Raw genomic sequence first — 22,270 nt, forward strand, 5'->3', positions numbered from 1 at the left:
TCATGGTACTATTCATTGAGGGGTTAGTAGTGTCTTATACACTATGTTACTAGGAAAATTCCAAATGTCAGATGATATGATCTTTACAACAAAAACTTATTACCAAACACATAGATCTAGTTATAGACATTACAGATATTCAGTTTCATATTCGCTGTGTGTAATGAAAATCTAGGCGTCTCCTTCATTTTGATTTCAGAGAAAGATAAATAGTTGTCGGACAAGAACAAAAGCAGCTTAGAAAAGCATAAGCAAACTACTCTGGTAGGTTGGTTGGTTGATTTGGTGTTTTATGGCACAAAGCAGCTAAGCTATCTGCACCAAACATCTGGTAAAAAGTTAAAATTAAAGTAAGTTTAGTAAAATTCATAAAAGGAAATTAAGGTAAAACAAAACAAAGTTAAAAAACATAAAGAGCATAAAACCAATGTTTATACCTAGTCTACAATGTTAAAAGAAAAACTACAGTAAGAGAAGACGTAAAAGACTTTCTGTAGCATTATGGTAATTATCACAACCTGCCAGGAAGACTAACAGGTAAGTTCAAAAACCACCGTCAGTCACCCGAAGTTGGCCTTTCCAGTCCTGGTTCCGAGTTATTTGACGTTGTGGCCACTGTCAGAAAGTAAAGTAATAGAAGTTTTAAAAGACTTGTAGCAAAATGTCAATAATAAATCGCCAGGAAGTCTAGCGGGTAGTTCAAACAGCAGTATTAGTCACCTGAAGTTGGCCTTTTCAGTCCTGGTTTCGAGTTATTTAACGTTTCGGCCATTTTCTAATTTCAAATCGAACTAGATGGACTGTGCTTCTTAAATGGAATCACATTAAAAATGTCTAATGTATAAATTAAAAACATAAATGGCATTAAAAAGTTTAATGGCCTTTAAAAAACTAAAAAAAACATTTGTAAGGTGGACAGGGTCACCATCACCAATAACACTGTCTAACGTTATGGACAATCCTTGGGACAGTTTATTTGTTTCTTGGTTTGTTTGTTTGTTTTGGAATTTCGCACAAAGCTACTCGAGGGCTATCTGTGCTAGCCGTCCCTAATTTAGCAGTGTAAGACTAGAGGGAAGGCAGCTAGTCATCACCACCCACCGCCAACTCTTAGGCTATTCTTTTACCAACGAATACTGGAAATGACCGTCACATTATAACGCCCCCACGGCTGAAAGGGTAAGCATGTTTAGTGCGACTGGGATTCGAACCCAGAACCTCAGATTACGAGTCGAACCCACCTGGCCATGCTGGGCCCCTTGGGAGAGAACATGTTCAAAAAGGTGTTGTTGAGAGTCGTAATGACGGTAAGAAAGTAATTTGTGGCTTATTGTGACCTGAGTGTTACACAGACAACACACTGGTGCATCAGTTCCATACAAAGGAAAACAATGAGTTACAAAACTGTGACCAATGCGTAGTCTAGTTACAACAACTTCCTCTTTCCGATCCTTACGGAAGAAAGATAGCCAAATTCAAATATAGGGTTTTGTTTGGAAAAGCTTGTTTTCGCGCTGCTCACTCCAAGTCGACTGCCAGCTGGTATGGAGCCGAGCATTGAATATAGAACCATAGTCCTGTACGGAACAGGCACAATGGTGAGAGTGCCAGAACAGATAGATTTAGCTGCAGTGTCAGCGAGCTCGTTCCCGTGAATACCAACGTGGCCCGATATCCAGAAAAACTGAATAGAAGTAGATGTTAAAGAAAAATGGGCCAGTCGGTTTTGAATATCGGCGAGAACAGGGTGTGAACTAACGTGAAGTGATTCCAGGCCCAGTAAAGTACTCAGCGAGTCAGTATAAATAGTGTAGTTTAAGTACTGCTTAGCTTCTATGTGATCCAGGGCAAGAAAAATGGAGTACAGTTCAGCAGTGAACACAGAAGCTGTAGAGGGAATTCTGAGCACAACCACCGAACCACAACAAACCATGGCAGAGTATTCCAGGCCCGTTTTTGAGCCTTCCCTGCCATGTGACACGCAGGATTCCACCACAGACGATGATATCGTGGAAAACGTGTCAAGGTTTTAGGAATACATTGAGCAACTGTTTGTATAATACAGTCAGTTACTGCTGCCACACAGTAGTCTATAGATGGCTGACAGACAATAGCAAGATCAAGTTCTGCAAGAGCAGTGAAAGAGAGCTAGTTTGCTTGATCCAGCTTCCACCGGGGCATGCAAGTCAGGTGGCATCGACCGCGGCCAGTCTCTTTCAAAACTGTAGGAAAATTATCACTGCCTCATGGATTATTGCCAACCCTCCACGAAAAATGGGAGAATAGTGAAGGGGAGCAAACTGAGTGATCAATAGCAGTAAAGAACTAACTAGGTGCATGAAAATAGGTAGAAAAACCAGTACTGAAAAGAGAAAGGTTGTGATCAGAAAGCATACACTCTACAGAGCAACCCCTCCTATCAATAACAGCACTTTCCCAGAGAAGATAATGTCCATTAAAGTCCCCCAGGATTAAAAAGGGAGACAGCAAGTGTTTAATGAGAGCATCAAGGTCTGATTGATCATATGTCTCTCCAAGCGACAGGTAGAGGGAACAGTGATGGCACGACCAAACGAAACACAGATGGCTACAGCCTCCTAGCGTGTGTCGAGTGGCAAAGACAGGGTGGGCACATGCTGATCAGCCAACAATGCCAACCCTCCATGCACTCGTTTATCACACAGCCTGTCATTTCTGTACAAAGAAAACTGCCGAAAGGTGAGTGTACCAGTAGCTTTCAGAAATGTTTCCTGCAAGGAAAGACATAGGGGTTGGTAGGAAGCAATCAGTGTTTTGGTGCCATCCATATTAGAATGTAAACCTCGACAGTTCCATAAAGATCGTGACTTCTTTGAAACCACTGAATGTAGTTTACCAGTTTACTTGCTGACACATTCTACGAATAAGTGTAACTTTTTAACTTTCAAAACATTATCACTAATGCATGATAAACTTAGGTTGGAATTATATTGTTAATAGAAAAAAGATAACCATTTTTATTTATGTGTAGGCGAATTGGGTGTAGAACCATTCTGTTTACAACCACGTCTTTTTTCTTTACTTCTTTATTCGAGGGAGGTCTATTGAACTCCATGGATCTTGCCCTGGTTCGATGGGGCAGGTCTTTATTGTTGGAAGAGAATTCCAGTGAATGAGGACGTGAAGGAATGATCGTTTTGCATCTTGGGGTGGGAAAAGAAGTATCCGAGGAAATGCCTGTACCCAGAACCAAAGAAAGTGGATCTTGGGATTTGCTGGAATGTATGAAGGTCAAAAGACTTTTCATTTGTTTTGAGAATGATTCTTCTGGAGGCACAGAGAGATCTATCTGCATTGTTTCTACTTCTGTCACTTCTTTTTAAAATGTTATCTTGATGACTTAAAAAAATTCCTCCCTGATGGACAAGGGATCTCCATGAGGTTTGGTCATGAGTGAGAGTTATCCAATGTTAACATCAATGTTGCAGCTCTTGAGTGTTGTCTTCGGGTCATCCTTGAACTGCTCCTTCTGTCCTATCATTCATTCCTAATTTTTCAGTTGACTATTCAGGAGTTGGGTATCATCCATTTGGAGCATGTGGTTTGTCCATCTGAATCGGTTTTTGATGATGGTGGCTTTAATTCTGCTGATCTTTGCTTCTTTGAGGATGCCGAGGTTGGGTCTGTATTTCTCCCATTTGATCTTCAAGATACTCTGGAGGCACCTCTGTTGGAAGTGTTCCAGCTGGTTCAGGTGTTGATGATATGTGACCAATGCTTCAGATCCGTACAGGATGGTGGAGATAACTGCCTTGTATATGAACATCTTGGTGACTGTCCTAATGTCTCAATCCTGGAAAACTTGTGTTCGGAAACATCCAAAGGTAGCTCCTGTACATTTCAGACGATACTGGATTTCACATTTGATGTCTGTAGAGGATGAGAGATGGCTTCCCCGATAGTTAAAAATGCTGACGTTTTTTAGGAGCTGGTCTTGTAGCTGGAGAGCAGGCAATACAGGGTTGACCATTGCAGGTGCTTGTTGATTGAGAATCTCGGTCTTGCTCAAACTGATAGAGAGTTTCCTTTTTTGGTTGGCAAAGTCAAAGCATTAAGGATGTCCTGAAGTCCATATTCGCTGAGAGATGACACCTGATTGTCGTCAGCATGCTACAGGTCGACCACAGATGTCATTGATGGTCAGTTCTTGGCCTTGAGGTGGCTAGGCCTAAAGAGCTTTCCGTCTGTCCAGTATTTCATCTCGATGCCTGATAGTAATCTTAGCTCTATGTGATACATAATGGTAGATATGAAAATGGTGAAGAGGTTTTGTGTAATGACAAAACTTCACTCCAGAGTTGAGAGGAAAATATTCTATTAGGTTTCCATCAATTTGAACCATTGCCATCATTCCATCATGGAGAAGGTGCAGGTTGGTGACGAATTTTGCAGAACATCTACTGGCAGCAAGAATCTTTCACAATAATCTATGTGACACTGTCAAAGGCTTCATGGAGATCGATGAAAGCCATATAGAGGGGCTTCTGGTGTTCTCGGCATTTCTCCTAGAGTTGACGGGCAACGAAAATCATATCTGTTGTCTCTCTTGATGGTCGGAAACCACTCTGGGTTTTTGGCATGATCTTCTCAGCCAGTGGCTTCAGTCGATCATTGAGAATCTTTGCCAATATTTTACCAGCAATGGATAAAAGTGAGATGTCTCTGTAGTTTCCACAGGCTGATCTGTCCCCCTTCTTCTTGTAGATGGAGATAATCAGAGCATATCTCAGGTCTGAATGAATGGTCTTCGTTTACCAGATCTTGGTGATCAGTTGGTGGAGCTGTTGTTGGATCAGAGGTCTCCTTTCCTCGAAGGTTTCAGCTGGAATGTTGTCAATTCCTACAGCTTTGCTGTTATTCATCTTCATAATTGCACTTTTCATTTCTATAGTCGAAATTTCACTGAGGGTGTCTTCAACAGGCTGGTGTAGGATTTTCTGAAGTACAGCATCTTTGTCGACATTTGAGTGGCGATTGAGGATCTCTTTGAAATGCTCCCTCCATCGTCGGTTAATCTCATCATCAGTCTAAAGGAGAATGGCCCCATCTCGACTACAGTGGAACTCTATTATTAGTTGTTGTTCCATAGATAAATTTGGTGGCAGCAAAGAAACCCCTGATGTTGCTGGTATCTGCGAGTTGCTGGATATTTCGGGCTTTGTATCTCCACCATTGGTCTTTCAACTTTCGGGTTGTCTTTTTGTAGTAGAGCCCTGCATTTCTGGTGCCTTGCACACTTATCTGTTGAGGTTGGGATCAGCTTGTAGAGTTCTGAAGGCTTGGTTCTATTCGTCATTGAGTTGTTGAAGCTCCTCATCATTTTCATCAAACTAGTCCTGATGCTTCTTGGAGAGAGGTAGCTGATTGTTTGGGTGCAAGTTGATATGATGACATTTTTCATTAATTTCCAATGATCTTCAGTCTTGTTTGGGTAGTCTTTTCGAAACTCTTCTTGGAGCCATAATTGAAGTTTGTTTTATTCTTACTATTCTTCAGGGCTGTAATGAATCTTCTTGTTGCCCCTCGGTGTAGATTCCTGTACGTGATGAGGGAACCTCCCAGGGAAGGTTCTGTTCATTCAGTTTACCTCCTCTGGGATCTAAACATGCACCCACGTGTTTGCCGTGAGTAGTGACCCGTGAAGGGGAGGAGAGGATCCTGGTGGTTGAGAGGTCCAACTCTAAGACACCAATTTGGCCTTGAATTCCTGTAGATAGGCAGCCTTGGGGTGGCCCCTTGGGTCAATCAGCGGGTCCACTTGGGCTAGGATCAACCAAGTAAAAAGTGTTGGATGTTCTCAACAGGTGTTGTGAACATTGTATTTGATGTTGGTGTTTGGGTATGGTGTTCACGAAACCCTGGCACTGCTGCAGTGTCCTTGTTTAGCATTGTAGTGCATCTCCTCGTAGGGCTTCATGGTGGGTGGGGTTAGTGGGCACCAAAATATTCCTTTTTTTATTATGAATCCTCCAAATAAAAATTTAAACAAAATATTTTTAAAAAACTCCATAGGTAAACGACCATATCTAGATTCTGAGCAGCAAACTTCAACATCTGTAACACCTGTTGTACCTCATTTTCATATCCTACATTCTCTCTCAGACAAACCTTTAGGGCAAATGTCTCTCGTTTTCAATAAGAAGGGACTAGAGGGACTTGCTGGCTCTCCAAAGTCAGTAAAGAAGCTTCGATCTGGTGATATATCAGTGGAAACATCCACATCTCAGCATAGTGAACTCCTCTTGCTTTCAAAGGCAATTGGGGATATACCTATACAGGTTACACCACATGCTACCTTGAATTCATCATGAGGAGTTATTGTTGAGAGGAATTTGAACAACATCCCCGAGTCAGATATTCTCGCTGGTTTTTCCACTCAAGGAGTTTCTGCAGAGGCGTATCTCCACTAGCAAAGATGGAATTACGATGCTGATCAATGCCCTCATTCTGACGTTTACATCACCACGGCTACCTGCCATTATCAAGGCAGGTTATCTTAATTGTAGGGTACGGTCATACATTCCCAACCCTCTCTCTGTTTCCAGTGTCAGTGGTTCGGTCACTCGAAGACATCATGCCATGGTTCCTTAACGTGTGCTTGTTGCAGTGGCAAGGACCATGGAGCCTACGAGTGTGAAATGGACCCTCATTGCATCAATTGCAATGGCTCTTACCCATCCAACTTTAACCTCTTATTCTAATACTCTGAGCAATTCATTTTTGTTATATTTTTCTAGTTGTTCAACAAAGGGCAATTCAAACAAACCTTGATAATTACACATGATCAAATCTTGTTGCAACTGATAAATATAAATTTAATTAAGGTTTGAACTTTATTTTATAACAAATTTTCTCTAATTCAGATCTTGTAGGTATTAAAATAAATTTATAATAGTAGAACCTGTTACTGTTTAACCTTTTTATATTGGCAAATAAATAAAACTAAGAAATCATTATTTTAAATTTCCATGCTTTTATACATCAAAAATTGATTGTCCATAGCCAAAAAGGATAAATAATGTAAAATTTATATTACTTTCACAAACGTTTATTATATATGGAGCATAAATTATTTTGTATTAGCTTAGCCAATCAAAAATGGCAGGGCAAGTGCTACCACTCCTATCCCATATTAAACTCTAATGTCACATTCCGTAGCTAACTGAAATAGCTACATTTTGAGAAATCAAGGTTGAAAAACAAATAGACAGAAAAGTTCCATTGAGCCAGTTAAACATCTTTAACTTTCTTTGCGAGACAATCAAAATTAATATCGTTTATGAAACGAATTTGTGGCGTATCCGTAAACTAATTATTAATAAAAACCAGTTTGATTAACAAGTTTTCATACATAAAAAATCCAGAAAATTTTGGTAACAATGCATTCCAACATTGGCTTTTATGTTATGCTGTTTAGCAACAAAAGTGTAACCTAATATTCTTTATTTATCCATTGTAAGTAAATGAAATGTATAAACAAAAGTGTAAAATATTTGTTAATTTCTTAATTTCCATTGATTAAAGTGGTTTATTTCCAACTAAAAATGTCGGTAGCATAACAAAAAACAGCTTGATTCAGAAGCAATTTAAAGTTGAATCAATATTTTTACTTTCATATTAAATTCTATGCCCTTAGATCTAAGTTAAGTAATCTCATGTTAATATTTGTTGATTATTTTTAATTTTGAACAAGCTACACGAGAGCTATTTGCACTAGCTGTTCCTAATTTAGCAGTGTAAAACTGGGAGGAATGCAGCTAGTCATCACCACCCACAGCCAACTTTTGGGCTACTCTTTTACCAACAATCAGAAAGTTGTCTGCCACACTATAACATCCCCATGGCTGAAGGGACAAGCATGTTTGGTGTGACAGGGATTCAAACTAGCAACTATTACATTAGGAGTTGAGCATCCTAACCACCTGGCTATGCCAGGCCCCCACATTTATTCAAACACTCACTACACTTATAAGGTTTCAAGACCCTCTTTCATGGACCCAATAAACTTTTATGTCAATGTTGTGAAGATTTATTAACAACAGGCAAAGTAATGGTAAAAAAAAAAACACTTGAAAACCCCATAAATGCAAATTGAAAAGCTGAAACTTTGAAGTTTCATAGGAAATGTGGTGGCAACCCACATACAGGAGGCAAAGTAGTTGTGAGAAATGCCCATAAAAATTGCAAATTTGAAAATTTTTATGTATCTTTGCAAGGGCCTCAATGAACCACCATACCAATTTTGGTAAAGATTCATCCACATCTTGTAAAATAGTTACATGAGCACATAACAGATTGTACTATTATATTTTTACAGACTGGCTGGAGTACCAGTCCCCTGAATAGAAATTATGTAAATTCATGATTAATAATAGGTTATCTTTGGGCATGAAAGTTGCTTCCTTTACATGTAATTGTAGGAAATGCAAAATACAAAATGTAAAACTGCAAGTATGCACGGATCCATCAAACGTTTGTGCCAAATTTGGTGAAGATCCATTAACAGAGGGCAAAGTAGTAATAAAAATGCAAAATTGAATATTTGTATGCAACACTCCATGAACCCAATGAGCTTCCAAACCAAATGATTTTAGCACAAATATTAATAGTTCAAGATGCTGCTTTCATCTAAAGTTACACTTAGTTTGTTTTCATTAGTAATAAGGTGTTTTTATAAGATTAAGTTTTTCTGATACATAGTTACACTAATTTCATAATGAAAAGAAGCATTAATTCAGCAATAGTACTGTTATTGAAATAACAAAAATTTATTGATAATCAACATGTTAATTCCACTTTAATCTTAACATTTGTTACCAACTTTATCCTTCACTACGCAAATATCTAAATCTATACTTTTATATGACATTGGATTTCTTTTCTTTAATATACAAGTTCCCAGATAAAAATTGTCACTCTAGAAATAAGCAGGTGTAAACAACTGTATCAGTTAACACTATATTTCTTAAGTGCTTCAGACATTAACAGACATGTTTTCTTTGTACTGAATAACATGATATTTTACATTTGTTAATATAACAAGATATTAACATTGAATAATAATATCAAAAATATTTGACACTGTAATAGAAATTCTATACCATGTTACTATTGTTACACTGAGCAAGATACTTAAGATACTTTTTTGATTCAAAGTAACATGGCTCAAATCAGCACCAGCATCTGTATATTATCAATCAAAATATTACTACATAAGTTTAACAGTGCAAATAATTTTAGTTTGTACTTGTATGCTGAGCAATGGTCAGTTTAAAACTAGTCACAAGAGGTTCCAAAATCTAAAAAAATTAGTACAATATTTGCTACATAGAACTAACTTCAAAAATAATAACTCAAAAGTAGCTTTTTACAGATGTTCTTAAACTGACCAGAATTTTGAGCCTTTAATAAATATGATTACTTGCTCGTTTTCTTTTATACCCTGACATTTCTATTTTCTTTAAATGTAATTTATAAGTAATATTTTTAAAATATTAAAATATATCTATTTATACAAGACATATTTTTAAATATTATTCAAACTTTGTTACTAACTACACGTTATCGAATATCTTTTAAATAGCTAGCTCTATTAATATTGTACATAGTTATTTATGTTACATATTTAGACAAATAGTCTTTTTCTCCCTTCTTCAACTTGCAAATAACATTCTACTAGTGGTTTCAAGGCTATGCTCAGTCTAGTCTTAATTTCTGGCCAAGATTCATTCACCATTTCCATTAGAGCTTTTTCTGTTGAGGTGCAAGTGTTTGAATTCCACTCTCTGTTGTACTGCAACAATGCTAATAATACTGCTTTGCTTTGAAGAAATTTTGATGCAGGTAACTGTCTAGGTAGTTCAGAAGCACACAATTTGCCACTGATAACATATTGAATAAATGTCAGCAACTGAATTTCATGTTGATGCACCATGAAAAGGAGTTTCTGGTACCGAGGACATTTGGAAATTAATAACTGATTTGGAGTGTTCAACTTCAAGACACATATTTTTTTTGTACTATAATAACCCCAGATTTTATATTTATTATCATAATAACAAAATCCTATAGGGACATCTCCACTTAAATCTAATTCATGTAAAAACTCACCAGAATCCATGTCAAAAACAGATAGTACTGATGACTGTACTATACAAAATAACCACCCACATAAACTAAAGCAGTCCTTTATGTCTTCCAAAAGAACTTGATTCTTTAAATAAATGTTCACTTTTCCACAGTTGTCCCCAGAGGAATTCAACAAAATAAGTTCATTTTTTGATGTTAGCAAACATATCCTATCATTTATTTTATCACTTGTCACACGTACAACTGAGGTGTTAATTCTTGTTATAATGTTCAAATTACTTTTAAAAAAATCTGTTATATCCAGGACACATATGTAGTTGCTACTCCAAAGGTTTTCTCCATAAACATTCAATAACTGCAGTTTGGAATAAGAGTTCATCACAAAAAAACAACCAGAAGGCACTGGGCTGCACAGAAAAATAAACAAAGTGTCTAATGATTCATGGATTTCAAACATACCTGGTGATTTCATGAGAACTTGTGTGTATTTTGACAAGTCTACATTAAGGTCATTTCTGATAATAGTGGTTAAACTTTGTTTGCATAAGGAAAAAATGACATGTCCTCTCTTTGTTTGTTTGCTTTCACACCACAATAACTCATTTCGAGTTTGACATAACCATGCACATTCAATATTAACTTCTTCATATTTTACAGAAGAATGTACAGAATCATCTTTCACATGCTGTTGTGGTTTAATAAGATACCCAATACAAGTCTGTTGCCATTCAAGAGTACTATTTAGATAAGTTAAAACATGAATTCTCCCACTTTGCAAAATCACAATGACGGTTGGTGGTTTACTATTACAGAAAAATACGTAAGCCTTTTCTTCTGAAGGTATGAAAAGTTCAAACGTTCTTTTGACAACTTTCCACTGTGAGATCATAAAAAACAATAAATATGCATTGTCAGGTGTTCTACAAACAAGATGACCAGGGAAAATCCAGATTTTTGATACAGAACTAAACTGACCTTCATGATTAATTTCATATAAAGCAAACATCCTGATGTTTTTGTTTATAAAATGTAAGATATATAATTTTCAACTTCTTGTATGCAAAACTTCTGTAAAAATATTATGGTTACCATTTAATACAACTTACTTGAACTAGACTTTACTAGCTTAGTAATGTGGTAGTCAGTAACATTGACTTAACAGGTTTTACTTTACTAATAAACAATGAATACTAATAATCACATCTATAAAAAATATTTGACACTATAGAGTAATAATAGTAAACCCACACAAGATTTTTTACCGTTACTCTTACACTGTGCTAGTTACTTATAGTCCCTTTTACTTCAGTCTCACACAAATCAGCTCAGTACTTTTATCTACAATAATTAGGATATTGAGTAAATTAAATTAAATCATTAATAACTTTCTTCACAGTTCATTTAAAGCATTTACGTGTTTAACACATATGAAGCAATAGTATCATCAAATAACACAGGAATTTATCTTGAGCCAGTCTGTTATTGTTAATTCTAATTCATTGTGTTAAGTATTACATTCATACCAACCGCATCTTTTATAAGCAAGTATCTAAATCCATACTTTTGTACAAGCATAGATTTCATATTTTCTTACCATATAACCAGAACATGATAGAAGATACTTTTACATTAACGTAACATTCTATTTAATTCAAATATATTGTGCAGACATAAATCACATGATACTTTGTACTTAAATAAAACTTGTAAGCGCCCTCTCTCATGTTATAACAGTACTTTCAAGCTTCCTATTGTTGCTTACTTTTATAAATAATATTTGTACTTTGTGCAATGAATCAAATCAATTAAAAAGAATAATGTAAAAAATATGAATATAAGCTTAGAAATAATGACTGATCAAAATTTAATTCGTTACTTTCTAACTAATATGCACTTGTTTCTACGTAAATAACATGTAAAAATTAAAATTGCCGCTTTGAAAATAGTCAGGTCTAAACAACTTTATTATCGGTGGTATTTTTATTATGAGCTTCAGACATTGCTAGATAATTTTTGTTGATATTCATAAATATTTTAAATATTTGATGCCAAGAATACCAAATATGTTTTATGTAGAAACTGTGACTCGACACAGTGAAACTCTTGGTTATCACCACAACATTCCAGTGGCCGGAATTTTCGGAGTAAGAAAACGTTGAGGCAAGTAGGACAGCAGAAATTTGTAAAGGATTTACGTAAACCATATGAACTATGCTAGAAGCGAAATGATCCACGGAAGAAACAATTATTGTGTTGAAGCATCACTTGAGAGATTTACTGTTGATATGCTTGGTCTCCTGACACAAAGTAGCAATGAGAATAAATACACTATTATTGCGATGGACTATATTATGAAATGAACAGAAAAATATGCTTTTCTAACCAGGAAATAGAGACTCTTGCTAAAAACCCTCGTCAATAAATGTGTCTCAAGATTTGGTATACCTATAGAACTTCACTCAGATCAGAGACGAAACTTTGAATCAGAGTTGTTTGGCAAAATATGTCAAATCATTGCAACGAAATGTAGAGAAATACAATCACACATTGTCAAACAAATTAGAATTCATGTAAATGAGTATAAGAAAACATAGGATCAAGATCTTACAGTACTACTTGTAAATTATCAAACAATAGTACACGAAGCTATAGCCTACATACCATCATCACTGACGCTTGGGAGATAACTCAGAAATTTCATACAAAATATGTATAGAGGTTAAGGAATACCATCGATATCGTATATCATTATATCGAAGAACTTAATTCACATAATGATATAATGAAAGGCTGTTATAGTGTTAAATGAAGCAGTTGTTGAGAATAACAATACACGGTATTGAAAAGAATCAATGATTTGGCTTATAGAATCCAGAAGGATAGACAATTCAAGCTATAGGTCATTCACTGTGATCGTCTTTGAAAGTACATTGGTGAGAAACAAATCCAAATAGATAATTCCCAGAAAGAATATGTCAGTAAAAGCTCAAACTTGTAAGGAGCCCAAAGCTCCTATAGAAACTACTTGCAGATGATCAACAAGGACAGATCCGCCACTGGATTCACTTGACCATCTACTTTGGAAGAAATGTGACAGCAACAAGACAGCCAATGACTTTTGGAAGAGAAAACCACTATTTGTACGTTATTCAAAGTACTAGTACCATTAATAAGTGCAGGGGTATAGTAAGTATTAGGGGTGCAAGAGATACTGATAGTAGCTTGTAGCAAGACGTAATAAATAAATAACTAATTTATCATCGTTACGTTGACTAGGCTTCGTATTATATTCATTAAATAATCTAAAACGATTTATCAAATATAAAAAGTTAAAAAAATTACGACAATGTATTGAAGATATTGGTCTATAATATTAGTATTCGAAGCGATTTATATCGTACCTTTAGACTTTTCAAAACCGCAAGTTATTTACTATTACTTTGAATATTTGATAGGTTATGATCAGGCGTTTTTATTTTCACACCGGTATGCCACAAGAGTCAGATAATGCTATGAGTTCGATATCATTTTTGGTTGTTTGCGGTAGTGTTTGAAGACAATAGAAAGTGTGCTCGTGGTGCATTTATAATCAATGAAATTAAAGACATATTTCAATGAAATGTAGGGTACTGGGTAATAATATGCAGAAATTAGAGAAATACTTAGGAAAATATGCGTTCTTGTAATCATGATTTTCTGTAAGGTCTGAATGTAGATGGTTGGGTACGTTGTATTAAAACATTTAAAATAGGCAAATCAACAAGTCACGTAAAAGAAAAAATCACAGCCATATAAAACCATGATAGAATAGCATTTACCAGAACGACCTTGCATGGCCTGATGGTTTGGACATTCGACTCGCAGCCTGAATGTCATGAGTTTGAATCCCCGGCATCAAACATGTGTATTCTTTAAGTCGTAAACATGATATAACATGACAGTTAATCATACTATTCGTTGGTAAAAGAGTAGCCTAAAAGTTGACCGTGGATAAAGTTGATTAGCTGTTTTCCTTCTAGTCTGTCATAGCTAAATTAGGGATGGCTAGTGCAGATAGCCATCATGTAGCTTTGTGCGAAATTCAAAACAAACAGGCCCGGCATGGCGAGTTGGATAAGGCACTCAACTCATAATCCGAAGGTTGCAGATTCGAATTTCCGTCTAATCAAACATGCGGTGGGTGGTGATGACTAGCTGCCTTCCCTCTAGTCTTACACTGCTAATTTAGAGACGGCTAGCGCAGATAGCCCTTGTGTAGCTTTGCGAGAAATTAAAAAAAATGAAAACAAACCAATTTATTAGAGATACATCATGGTCTTATTTGGCATTTATAGGTAGTGTGATGCTACTGAAAATTGTGACTGCTACAATTTTGAAATTTGTGAGTAGTTTTCATAAAATTGAATCGAATTATATAATCTTTGATCAGTTTGAGTCCAACATCAGAAAACATAACGGGTTTACAGAAATTGTCGAAACTAAGAAAGTAAGGACAATCTAGTGAATATATTGTACCCTTTTCTGGAAGCGATATGTCTACATGGATTTGTTCTTGATTTCTAGAACCAATGTATGTTGTAGTATGTTAATAAGTGTTAAAATAACAATTGAGCGTGTACAACTCACACCTGTCATAAGTAATGTAGTAGATAAGAACTACTGTAATTACTCAATGTAATTTAGTATATTATCAATTAAACATTTTTGTGTGTTTTCAAACAAAACTGATCCCCTGATGTGATCAATAAAACTAAAATCAGGAGATTTATTTCCCGAGATGGACACATCAGATAGTCCAATATGATTTTGCTCTAAAAACAAATCAAACAAAATTATTTTTTTTCTATTTCTAAATAGAAATTGTTACACGTTTTATGATTTTAAAATGAATTTCTATAAGAATTCGAATCAGATTCGATTATCCGCATAATCATCACAGAGGTGAAAATTGATTCTTTTCTGGAAATGTTTGTAACAGCACATTATTATTTATTCATACACTCAGACCATAAATATGAGATCATTTCATAATTTAAACTTTCAAAATCAAATATATTCCTTATAATTAATGGCATTGGAAAACAAGGGAATATGGATTAATTTGGGGTATCACTATCATCCAGAAAGTTTTGTATCCCAGACAATGGTATGCAAATTAATCAAGAAACATTTTGTCTGAAAAACAAATCCATCTAGGTAGGGGTTCATCAAAATAAGGCTTTTAATTGTATATAACATTCAATCATCTCATACCTTAAAAAACTGGAGACTGAAATGGGTATTCACGCTTTTCATTACGAAGACATATAGGTCTTTTGAGAAACTCTTGTTCTCGTGCGAAAGATGTTTTATAAAAGCCTGTGGGAAGGAGAACTAAGCTTTGGACATGACAACCTTATGGTGGGGCCTCTATAATGAAGGAATATTGTCAAGACGTACAGTCGTCAACTAGAGCGTAACTAAGACAGGTAATCGCAACAATATAGTGCATACAAATTACAATAGAATTATAACAGTAAAAATAACTTGTAAAATTGTTTCACTCCTTGATTTTGAGGTCCTTGAACAGTCTTGATAAAATACTACATTGTTTATTTGCCAACTATTTTGGTCGTATTTACACCTCATAACTTGGCCATGGTAGAACCAAACATTCCAGCATTTTGTGATGGATTAATGGTTGATAAAACTGTAGTTGATCTGTGGGATAAAGATACCACCGCTGTAGCCATGAATACAACGATCCATAAAATTCAATTAAAATCTGGATGAAACACTGCAAGATGTAAAGCTGTGAAGGTAATACTTTCAGATAAAAAAAAATTTAGCTGTGGAGACCTTAGAGCTGATCAATGAAATAGGTTAAATAACTTGTTCATAAAGTATCAAGATTTTTTTTATATTGGACCTCATGACTTTGGCAGAACAGATGAAATATTTTATAAGGCAATATCTGGAAATCAATTAGCTCGATGACTTCCACCCTTAAAACAAATTGATGCTTTTAAAGAGATAGAAGTCATGAAAATACGAGAAGTGTTAGAAATTAGTCTGAAACATCACCCAGTTTACTTCTGAAAAAGAAGGATGTACCCATAATATTCTCTGTGGACTACTGGAAGGAGAATGAAGTCTCAAAGAAGGATGATTATCCACTTTTAAGATATGACGCTGCTTTGGATGCTCTGTCTCGATGAAAATGATTTTCAACGTTGGGTCTTAAGAATAGACAAGTCAACAAAGCAAGTTGAGAGAAGACAACCTTTACTGCAGGAAATGGACTGTGGAAATTTGTCATGTTACCATTTAGATTATGCAACGTTTTTGCTAAAGCTCAATTACTAATGGAGTGTGTTCTGTTTGAGATACCCTGGAAAGTCATACTCATCCATTTGTGAGAAGACCTTTGATAATGCAAACGATAGACTAAGGAAAGTTCTGGATGAGATGAAAAGAGGTAACCTTAAGCTGAATCCCAAGAAATTGCATTGTTCTGTACCAATGTAAGTTTCCTATGACATCTAGTCAGTAGAAAAGGAGTATCTTCACATCCATCAAAGACTAACGATGTCTGTAATTGGTTAACACCAAATAACATACAAGATAAGGTTATTTTTTACTACTTTTACTATCATAGTTTTATAAAATCTTTTTTCTGACGTAATTAATCATTTACACAATATACTTAAAAAGCCAAATAAGATTTGATGGACTGGTGATTGTGAACAAGCATTTCACAAACTGAAGAAGGAATTGATCATTAATCCTTTAATAGTATACCTAACTCTGAAAGATCTCCTAATCTTGATACAGATGGCAGTGGAAACTTTGCAGTGGAAACAGTTTGTCACAAGCACAATGTAGATTAAATACGTGATTGCCTACTATAGTAAGCTAAGAATGCTGCAGAAAGGAGGTGCATTATTCGGAAAGAAGTACTAAGTGTTGTTCAAGCACTAAGTCATTCCCATCATTATCTATAGAGATAAACAGTTTTCTCCAGACAGTTCATTCATGATTCAGGTGTTTGATTGATTTTCATAATTCAGAAGACCAAATAGCAAGATTGTTCCAGAAACATCAGAAGTTTAACTTTAACATTGTGCATCACCTTAGACAGAACTATAAAAATTCTGTTGCCTTATTTAAAACCACGTGTTTATGAAGAGTGTAAATGCTACGAAGAGAAGGAATCACAGTATAGTAAGATGATAAACCTAAAGTAAAATAGGTTATAATTCAAGATTTGGTATCCATAAGTGATGATAAAGAAGAAGTGACATGGCCCAACACTTAATTGGAAGCTACTCAGGCAAAAGATACAAACACTCACCCCACATACCACAAAGACGAAGGTGTATTGGACATAACTTGCTTAATTATGTTTACACATGGGTTTATTATATCACAACTAAAAAAGATATTAGTGGACAGAAGCAACGACTGCAGTTGGTACTTCCTTCATCTCTACATTCTGAAGCACTTTGTCATCTTCACAGTCTTCCAGCAGTTGGACACTTAGATGTTAAGAAGACACTGGAGGAAGTAGGAATATGCATCTATTAAGTTGGGTTTTGGAGATATATAGTAAATTGGTGTAAAACATGTTAACTGGGCTATAAATTTTGGGAAAAGCTAGTCAAGGAGTGTCTGTGCTAGTTGTCTTTAATTTTAGAAGCAATGGAATAAAGGGAAGACAACTAGTTAACACCACCCATCATCAACCCTTTGACTACTCTTTTACCAAAGACAAGTGGGATTGCCCAACACATTATAATGCACCCATGTCTGAAAGGGCAACATGTTCGGTAACAGGATTAAAACTTGCGACCAACCTCGAGGAAATTACAGCAGTATTATGTTGTAGCATCACTTAAGACAGTTATTAGCAATATGCTTGGTCCTCTGGTAGAGTGAAAATAGGAACAGATTAATCATGACTATGACAGACTATATCATGAAAGGCCTGAAGCATATGCTGAACATAACAGAAACTGTAGCTTAGGAACTTCACTCATATCAGGAATAGAATTTTGAATTAACCATTGTTTGTGGAACGTGTGTCAGGTCCTTGGGATAAAAACAGTTACAACATGAAATTAACCTTTTATTAATCTTATGATGGTACATTGAAAAAGGTACAACCACATCCTGTTCAATCAATTAACCATTTCTGTGGATAAACATCTTAAAGCAGAACATAAAACAACAGGTAACACACGTTCCTCATTAATTTCTAAGAGAAAAAAGTACAATTTCCACCGCATTTTATTCAGTCTTATAAAGAAAGACTACGAAGCACAATGATTTCATAACATAACTTTACCCAGGAAGAACTTAAATCATTAAGTGATAAAATGTAAAGACGCTAGGATGAGAGTTCATTGAATAAACATGATTGATATATATTATTATTTATCCATATACGTCGACAATATTTTACTTTTTAATCTTTAAATGTGAAAAAATTAGTATATTATCTCCGTGTGAAGGATACATTAAATTTACATATATTTTATATTTTAAAGTCAAGTGTATTATTATAATTTAAAAATTAAAATTTTACTGTTTTCTCTTTCTCTCATTTGGTAAACGTTGTCGGAGGCTTCCATCTTACCCTCAGTTATACAAGTATATATGTATGCAACGTCTTTTTTGCTAGAACACTTACATAATAAGCTATATTATATAGGTCTTATCCGCCTTAGTCCGTCGTGCTAAACATGCTCGCCCTCCCAGCCGTGGGGGTGTATAATGTGACGGTCAATCCCACTATTCGTTGGTAAAAGAGTAGCTCAAGAGTTGGCGGTGGGTGGTGATGACTAGCTGCCTTCCCTCTGGTCTTACACTGCTAAATTAGGGACGGCTAGCACAGATAGCCCTCGAGTAGCTTTGTGCGAAATTCCAAAACAAACAAACAAACAAACAAATCCGCCTTAGTAAATATCCATGTAAGTAACGACTATGGCACGATAACTCCTTCTCTGCAGTGAAACGTTTGGATTACTCGCTTTTAGCAGTTGCTGGAGGTTGTTTTTTTTTTTACTTAATATTTGCTGAACTCTTACAACATCTTATCAGACAATTCTTTAGTAGTTATTCGGTTTGACTCTTACAGTCTTTTGTTTTGGTTTTGCAAAAATATGTAAAAAAACAATTAAAATAAGAAAGTTTACATCAGATGTTAAGATTCTTTTTAGAAGCGATGTTCATCCAAAAACTACAAAAACAAACAATAAAATTGCATAGCACGTTTTGTTTAACTATACAGACTCTCAAAGTGTAGCTATTTCTACTTCCGACTGCTTACTCTACCTAGATTTGTTTGGCGAGCATGGCTAGAGAGTGAATCCAAGGATCTAATAGTTTAAGTCCCGTTGCCTCACTTGGGTCTATGAAAAGAGCCACCAACTTTATAAGTTTTAAATTCAACGAGATAATCTTTTTAAAACTGGTGAGAATGAATGGTCATACCCCAGTCTGACCCCACAAGGCTCCAAAAGTAGGAGAGATGCCCTTCGCTCTTCGATTTTAAATAAGCGTTTTTATAGGCAGAATAACGGGTCTCTTTACGGTATGACCCTTTTATTTGGGCATAACTCCCCTGAAACATTTCCAAAAATGGAATGCAAGAAATTAATTTTTACAGGAGCATAAAGATATGCCAGTTTAGTCATTCAACTATATAACATATGAATTTAAAAGTAGCAGAATTATAAAATTCCTTACCGTTAAGTACCATAACATAAATCAGTGAGTTGACGTGTCTGTACAAGAGACAAGTAGTCCCATCCCATTATGCGGTTAGATTAGGATAGCCTAGAGTTAGGGTTGGATCTCTTGATTAGCTAGCTGCCTTCCCTCTAGTCCACTGCAAAATTAAAGACATCTATGTGTAAACTGTCTGTGTATTCTTGAGCAAATATTTAACAAACTACTAAAACTACGACTTGCTTAAAATAGTGGGCCTGGCATGGCCTAGCGCGTTAAGGCGTGCGCTTTGTAATCTGAGGGTCGCGGGTTCGCGCCCGAGTCGCGCCAAAACATGCTCGCCCTCCCAGCCGTGGGGGCGTTATAATGTGACGGTCAATCCCACTATTCGTTGGTAAAAGAGTAGCCCAAGAGTCGGCGGTGGATGGTGATGACTAGCTGCCTTCCCTCTAGTCTTACACTGCTAAATTAGGGATGGCTAGCACAGATAGCCATCGAGTTGCTTTGTGCGAAATTCCAAAAAAACAAACAAAACAAACAAAGCTTAAAATAGTACCACTACATTTTTCCTAATATTTATTCTATTCACTCTATAATGATTAAGAAGTTTCCTGTTGACCAGAAATATCGTTCCCTCATTTTTTACTTTTAATATCATATACAATATTGATTTAATTTACTCCTACAGTTCCTTAATACATATGACATTTCGTAAAGTTCTTGAAGTTCCTGGACATAGATTTCATTATATATTTATATAAATTTATTTTTTAAGCCATATATATTTAAAAATGTTAGAAACTATTTTCTAAAAGAGGCCTGGTGGTTAAAGCATTCGACTCGCAATCTGCACGTCGTAAGTTCAATTCCCGTTATTAAACATACTCGCTCTTTCTGCTGTGGTCGCGTTATAACGTAACGGTCAAATCCATTCATTCGTTGATAAAGGAGCAGCTCGAGAGCTGACGATGGATAGTGTTGGCTGGCTGCCGTTTTTTGAGTCTAACTTCAAAATTGGGGACGCTAGCGCAGGTATCCCTAGCGTTGTTTTGAATTAAGCACAAAACTACTCAATGGGCTATCTGTGCTCTGCCCACCACGGGTGTCGAAACCCGGTTTTTAACGTTGTAAGTCCACAGACATACTGCTGAGTCACTGGGGGGCAGCGTAGGTATCCCTAGCGTTGTTTTGCATGAAATTCAACAAACAAAAGCTTTTCTTTAAACTCAGTTTTACGAAATTTTGAAGTAAATGTTTTGTTATTTGTAGGAAATAGAGATGCAATTTGCTAAATTAACGTATATATAATTTCTTAAATTCACATACCACACTGTCGAAATATATTTGCCTCATACATACAAAATGTGCATAGCTTTTAATAATTATAAATAATTAAATGATATTTTAAAACCATTACCCTGGTAAAAAAGAAAAAGAGAACATACCTAAATAAAATTTGTTCCACGAGCTGTCTTATGGCCGTAGGATAGTTCATATAACCTTGGCTCATAAACAGAAAAGCGCGTTTCTAGCCTTTGCTAACCAGCTGCTGTGTCACGTGATAGTCAAAGAGCAGATGTTTTCTTGTCAGGTTTTAAGGGACCATATTAATTCATTCACGTTTGGTCAGTACTGTTTTAGAACACATTATTATTTGAGCAGCAGTTAAAAATAGCTACGCTAACCAGAAGCTCAGAATTGGAGGTGTTGTAACACTTATATAGCAACTGTAAATTATATTGTTATATTAATTTTATGGAGTGCATACCCCCAGATTTCTCCAGGTTAAGCTGCTTTAAGTAGCTCCTTATACTTTCAATTCCTCATTGTAAAATCTGCACATCTAGCCTAGCACCCCTACTTTGCAACTCATTTCTTCACTATTGCTAATACGTTGCATCGTATAACTTTATAATAAGATATAAAACTGGCATCAGAAAAGAACATCAAGTATAATAATTGTATGCATTGTTTGGGCATGCACATTTTAACTTTTGTTTCCGTTTTTACTTTAACTTAAACGTTAAATATAATAGAATTTCAAGCATAGCTACATGAGGGCTATCTGCGCTAGCCTTCCCTAATTTAGCAGTAGGATTAGAGGAAAAGCAGCTAGTCATCATCACTCATCGCCAACTCTTGGGCTACTCTATTATTAACGAATAGTGGGACTGACCGTCACATTTAACACCCTTACAGCTAAAAGGGCGAGTATGTTTGGTGTGACGAGGATTCGAAGCTGCGACCCTCAGATTATGAGTCAAGTGCCTTAATCACCTGACCATGCAGGGCCTTAAATATAAATATATGTATGTATATATAATACTTTACAAAATCTTGTAATATTATCGTTAAAAATCAAATAAAATGTTCTACACTATATCTATAAAGTAATAATCTTACATAAATTGCATATTAAAATTTTACAAAA

General features: G+C 35.7%; 1 protein-coding gene across 3 annotated transcripts; it reads right to left on the reverse strand.

The window, feature by feature from the left end:
• Positions 1 to 8,791: 8,791 nt before the first annotated feature.
• On the reverse strand, positions 8,792 to 21,383 carry LOC143229079 (uncharacterized). 3 transcript variants are annotated; one of them, XM_076460863.1, is made up of 3 exons: positions 21,285 to 21,383; positions 19,858 to 19,999; positions 8,792 to 11,005 (listed from the first exon to the last, which is right to left on the reverse strand). In XM_076460863.1, exons 2-3 carry the CDS (start codon positions 19,873 to 19,875, stop codon positions 9,665 to 9,667), a joined length of 1,359 nt encoding a protein of 452 aa, XP_076316978.1. In that variant the 5' UTR covers positions 19,876 to 19,999; positions 21,285 to 21,383; the 3' UTR covers positions 8,792 to 9,664. The 3 variants fall into 3 exon arrangements, 1 of the variants encoding a protein (XP_076316978.1); XR_013015653.1 differs by lacking the exon at positions 19,858 to 19,999 and having other exon boundaries at positions 21,285 to 21,353; XR_013015652.1 differs by lacking the exons at positions 19,858 to 19,999; positions 21,285 to 21,383 and adding an exon at positions 11,723 to 11,851.
• Between the last annotated feature and the right edge of the window lie 887 nt (positions 21,384 to 22,270).

The sequence above is a fragment of the Tachypleus tridentatus genome, chromosome 10 (assembly GCF_004210375.1).
Source record: "Tachypleus tridentatus isolate NWPU-2018 chromosome 10, ASM421037v1, whole genome shotgun sequence".
Lineage (NCBI taxonomy): Eukaryota > Metazoa > Arthropoda > Merostomata > Xiphosura > Limulidae > Tachypleus > Tachypleus tridentatus.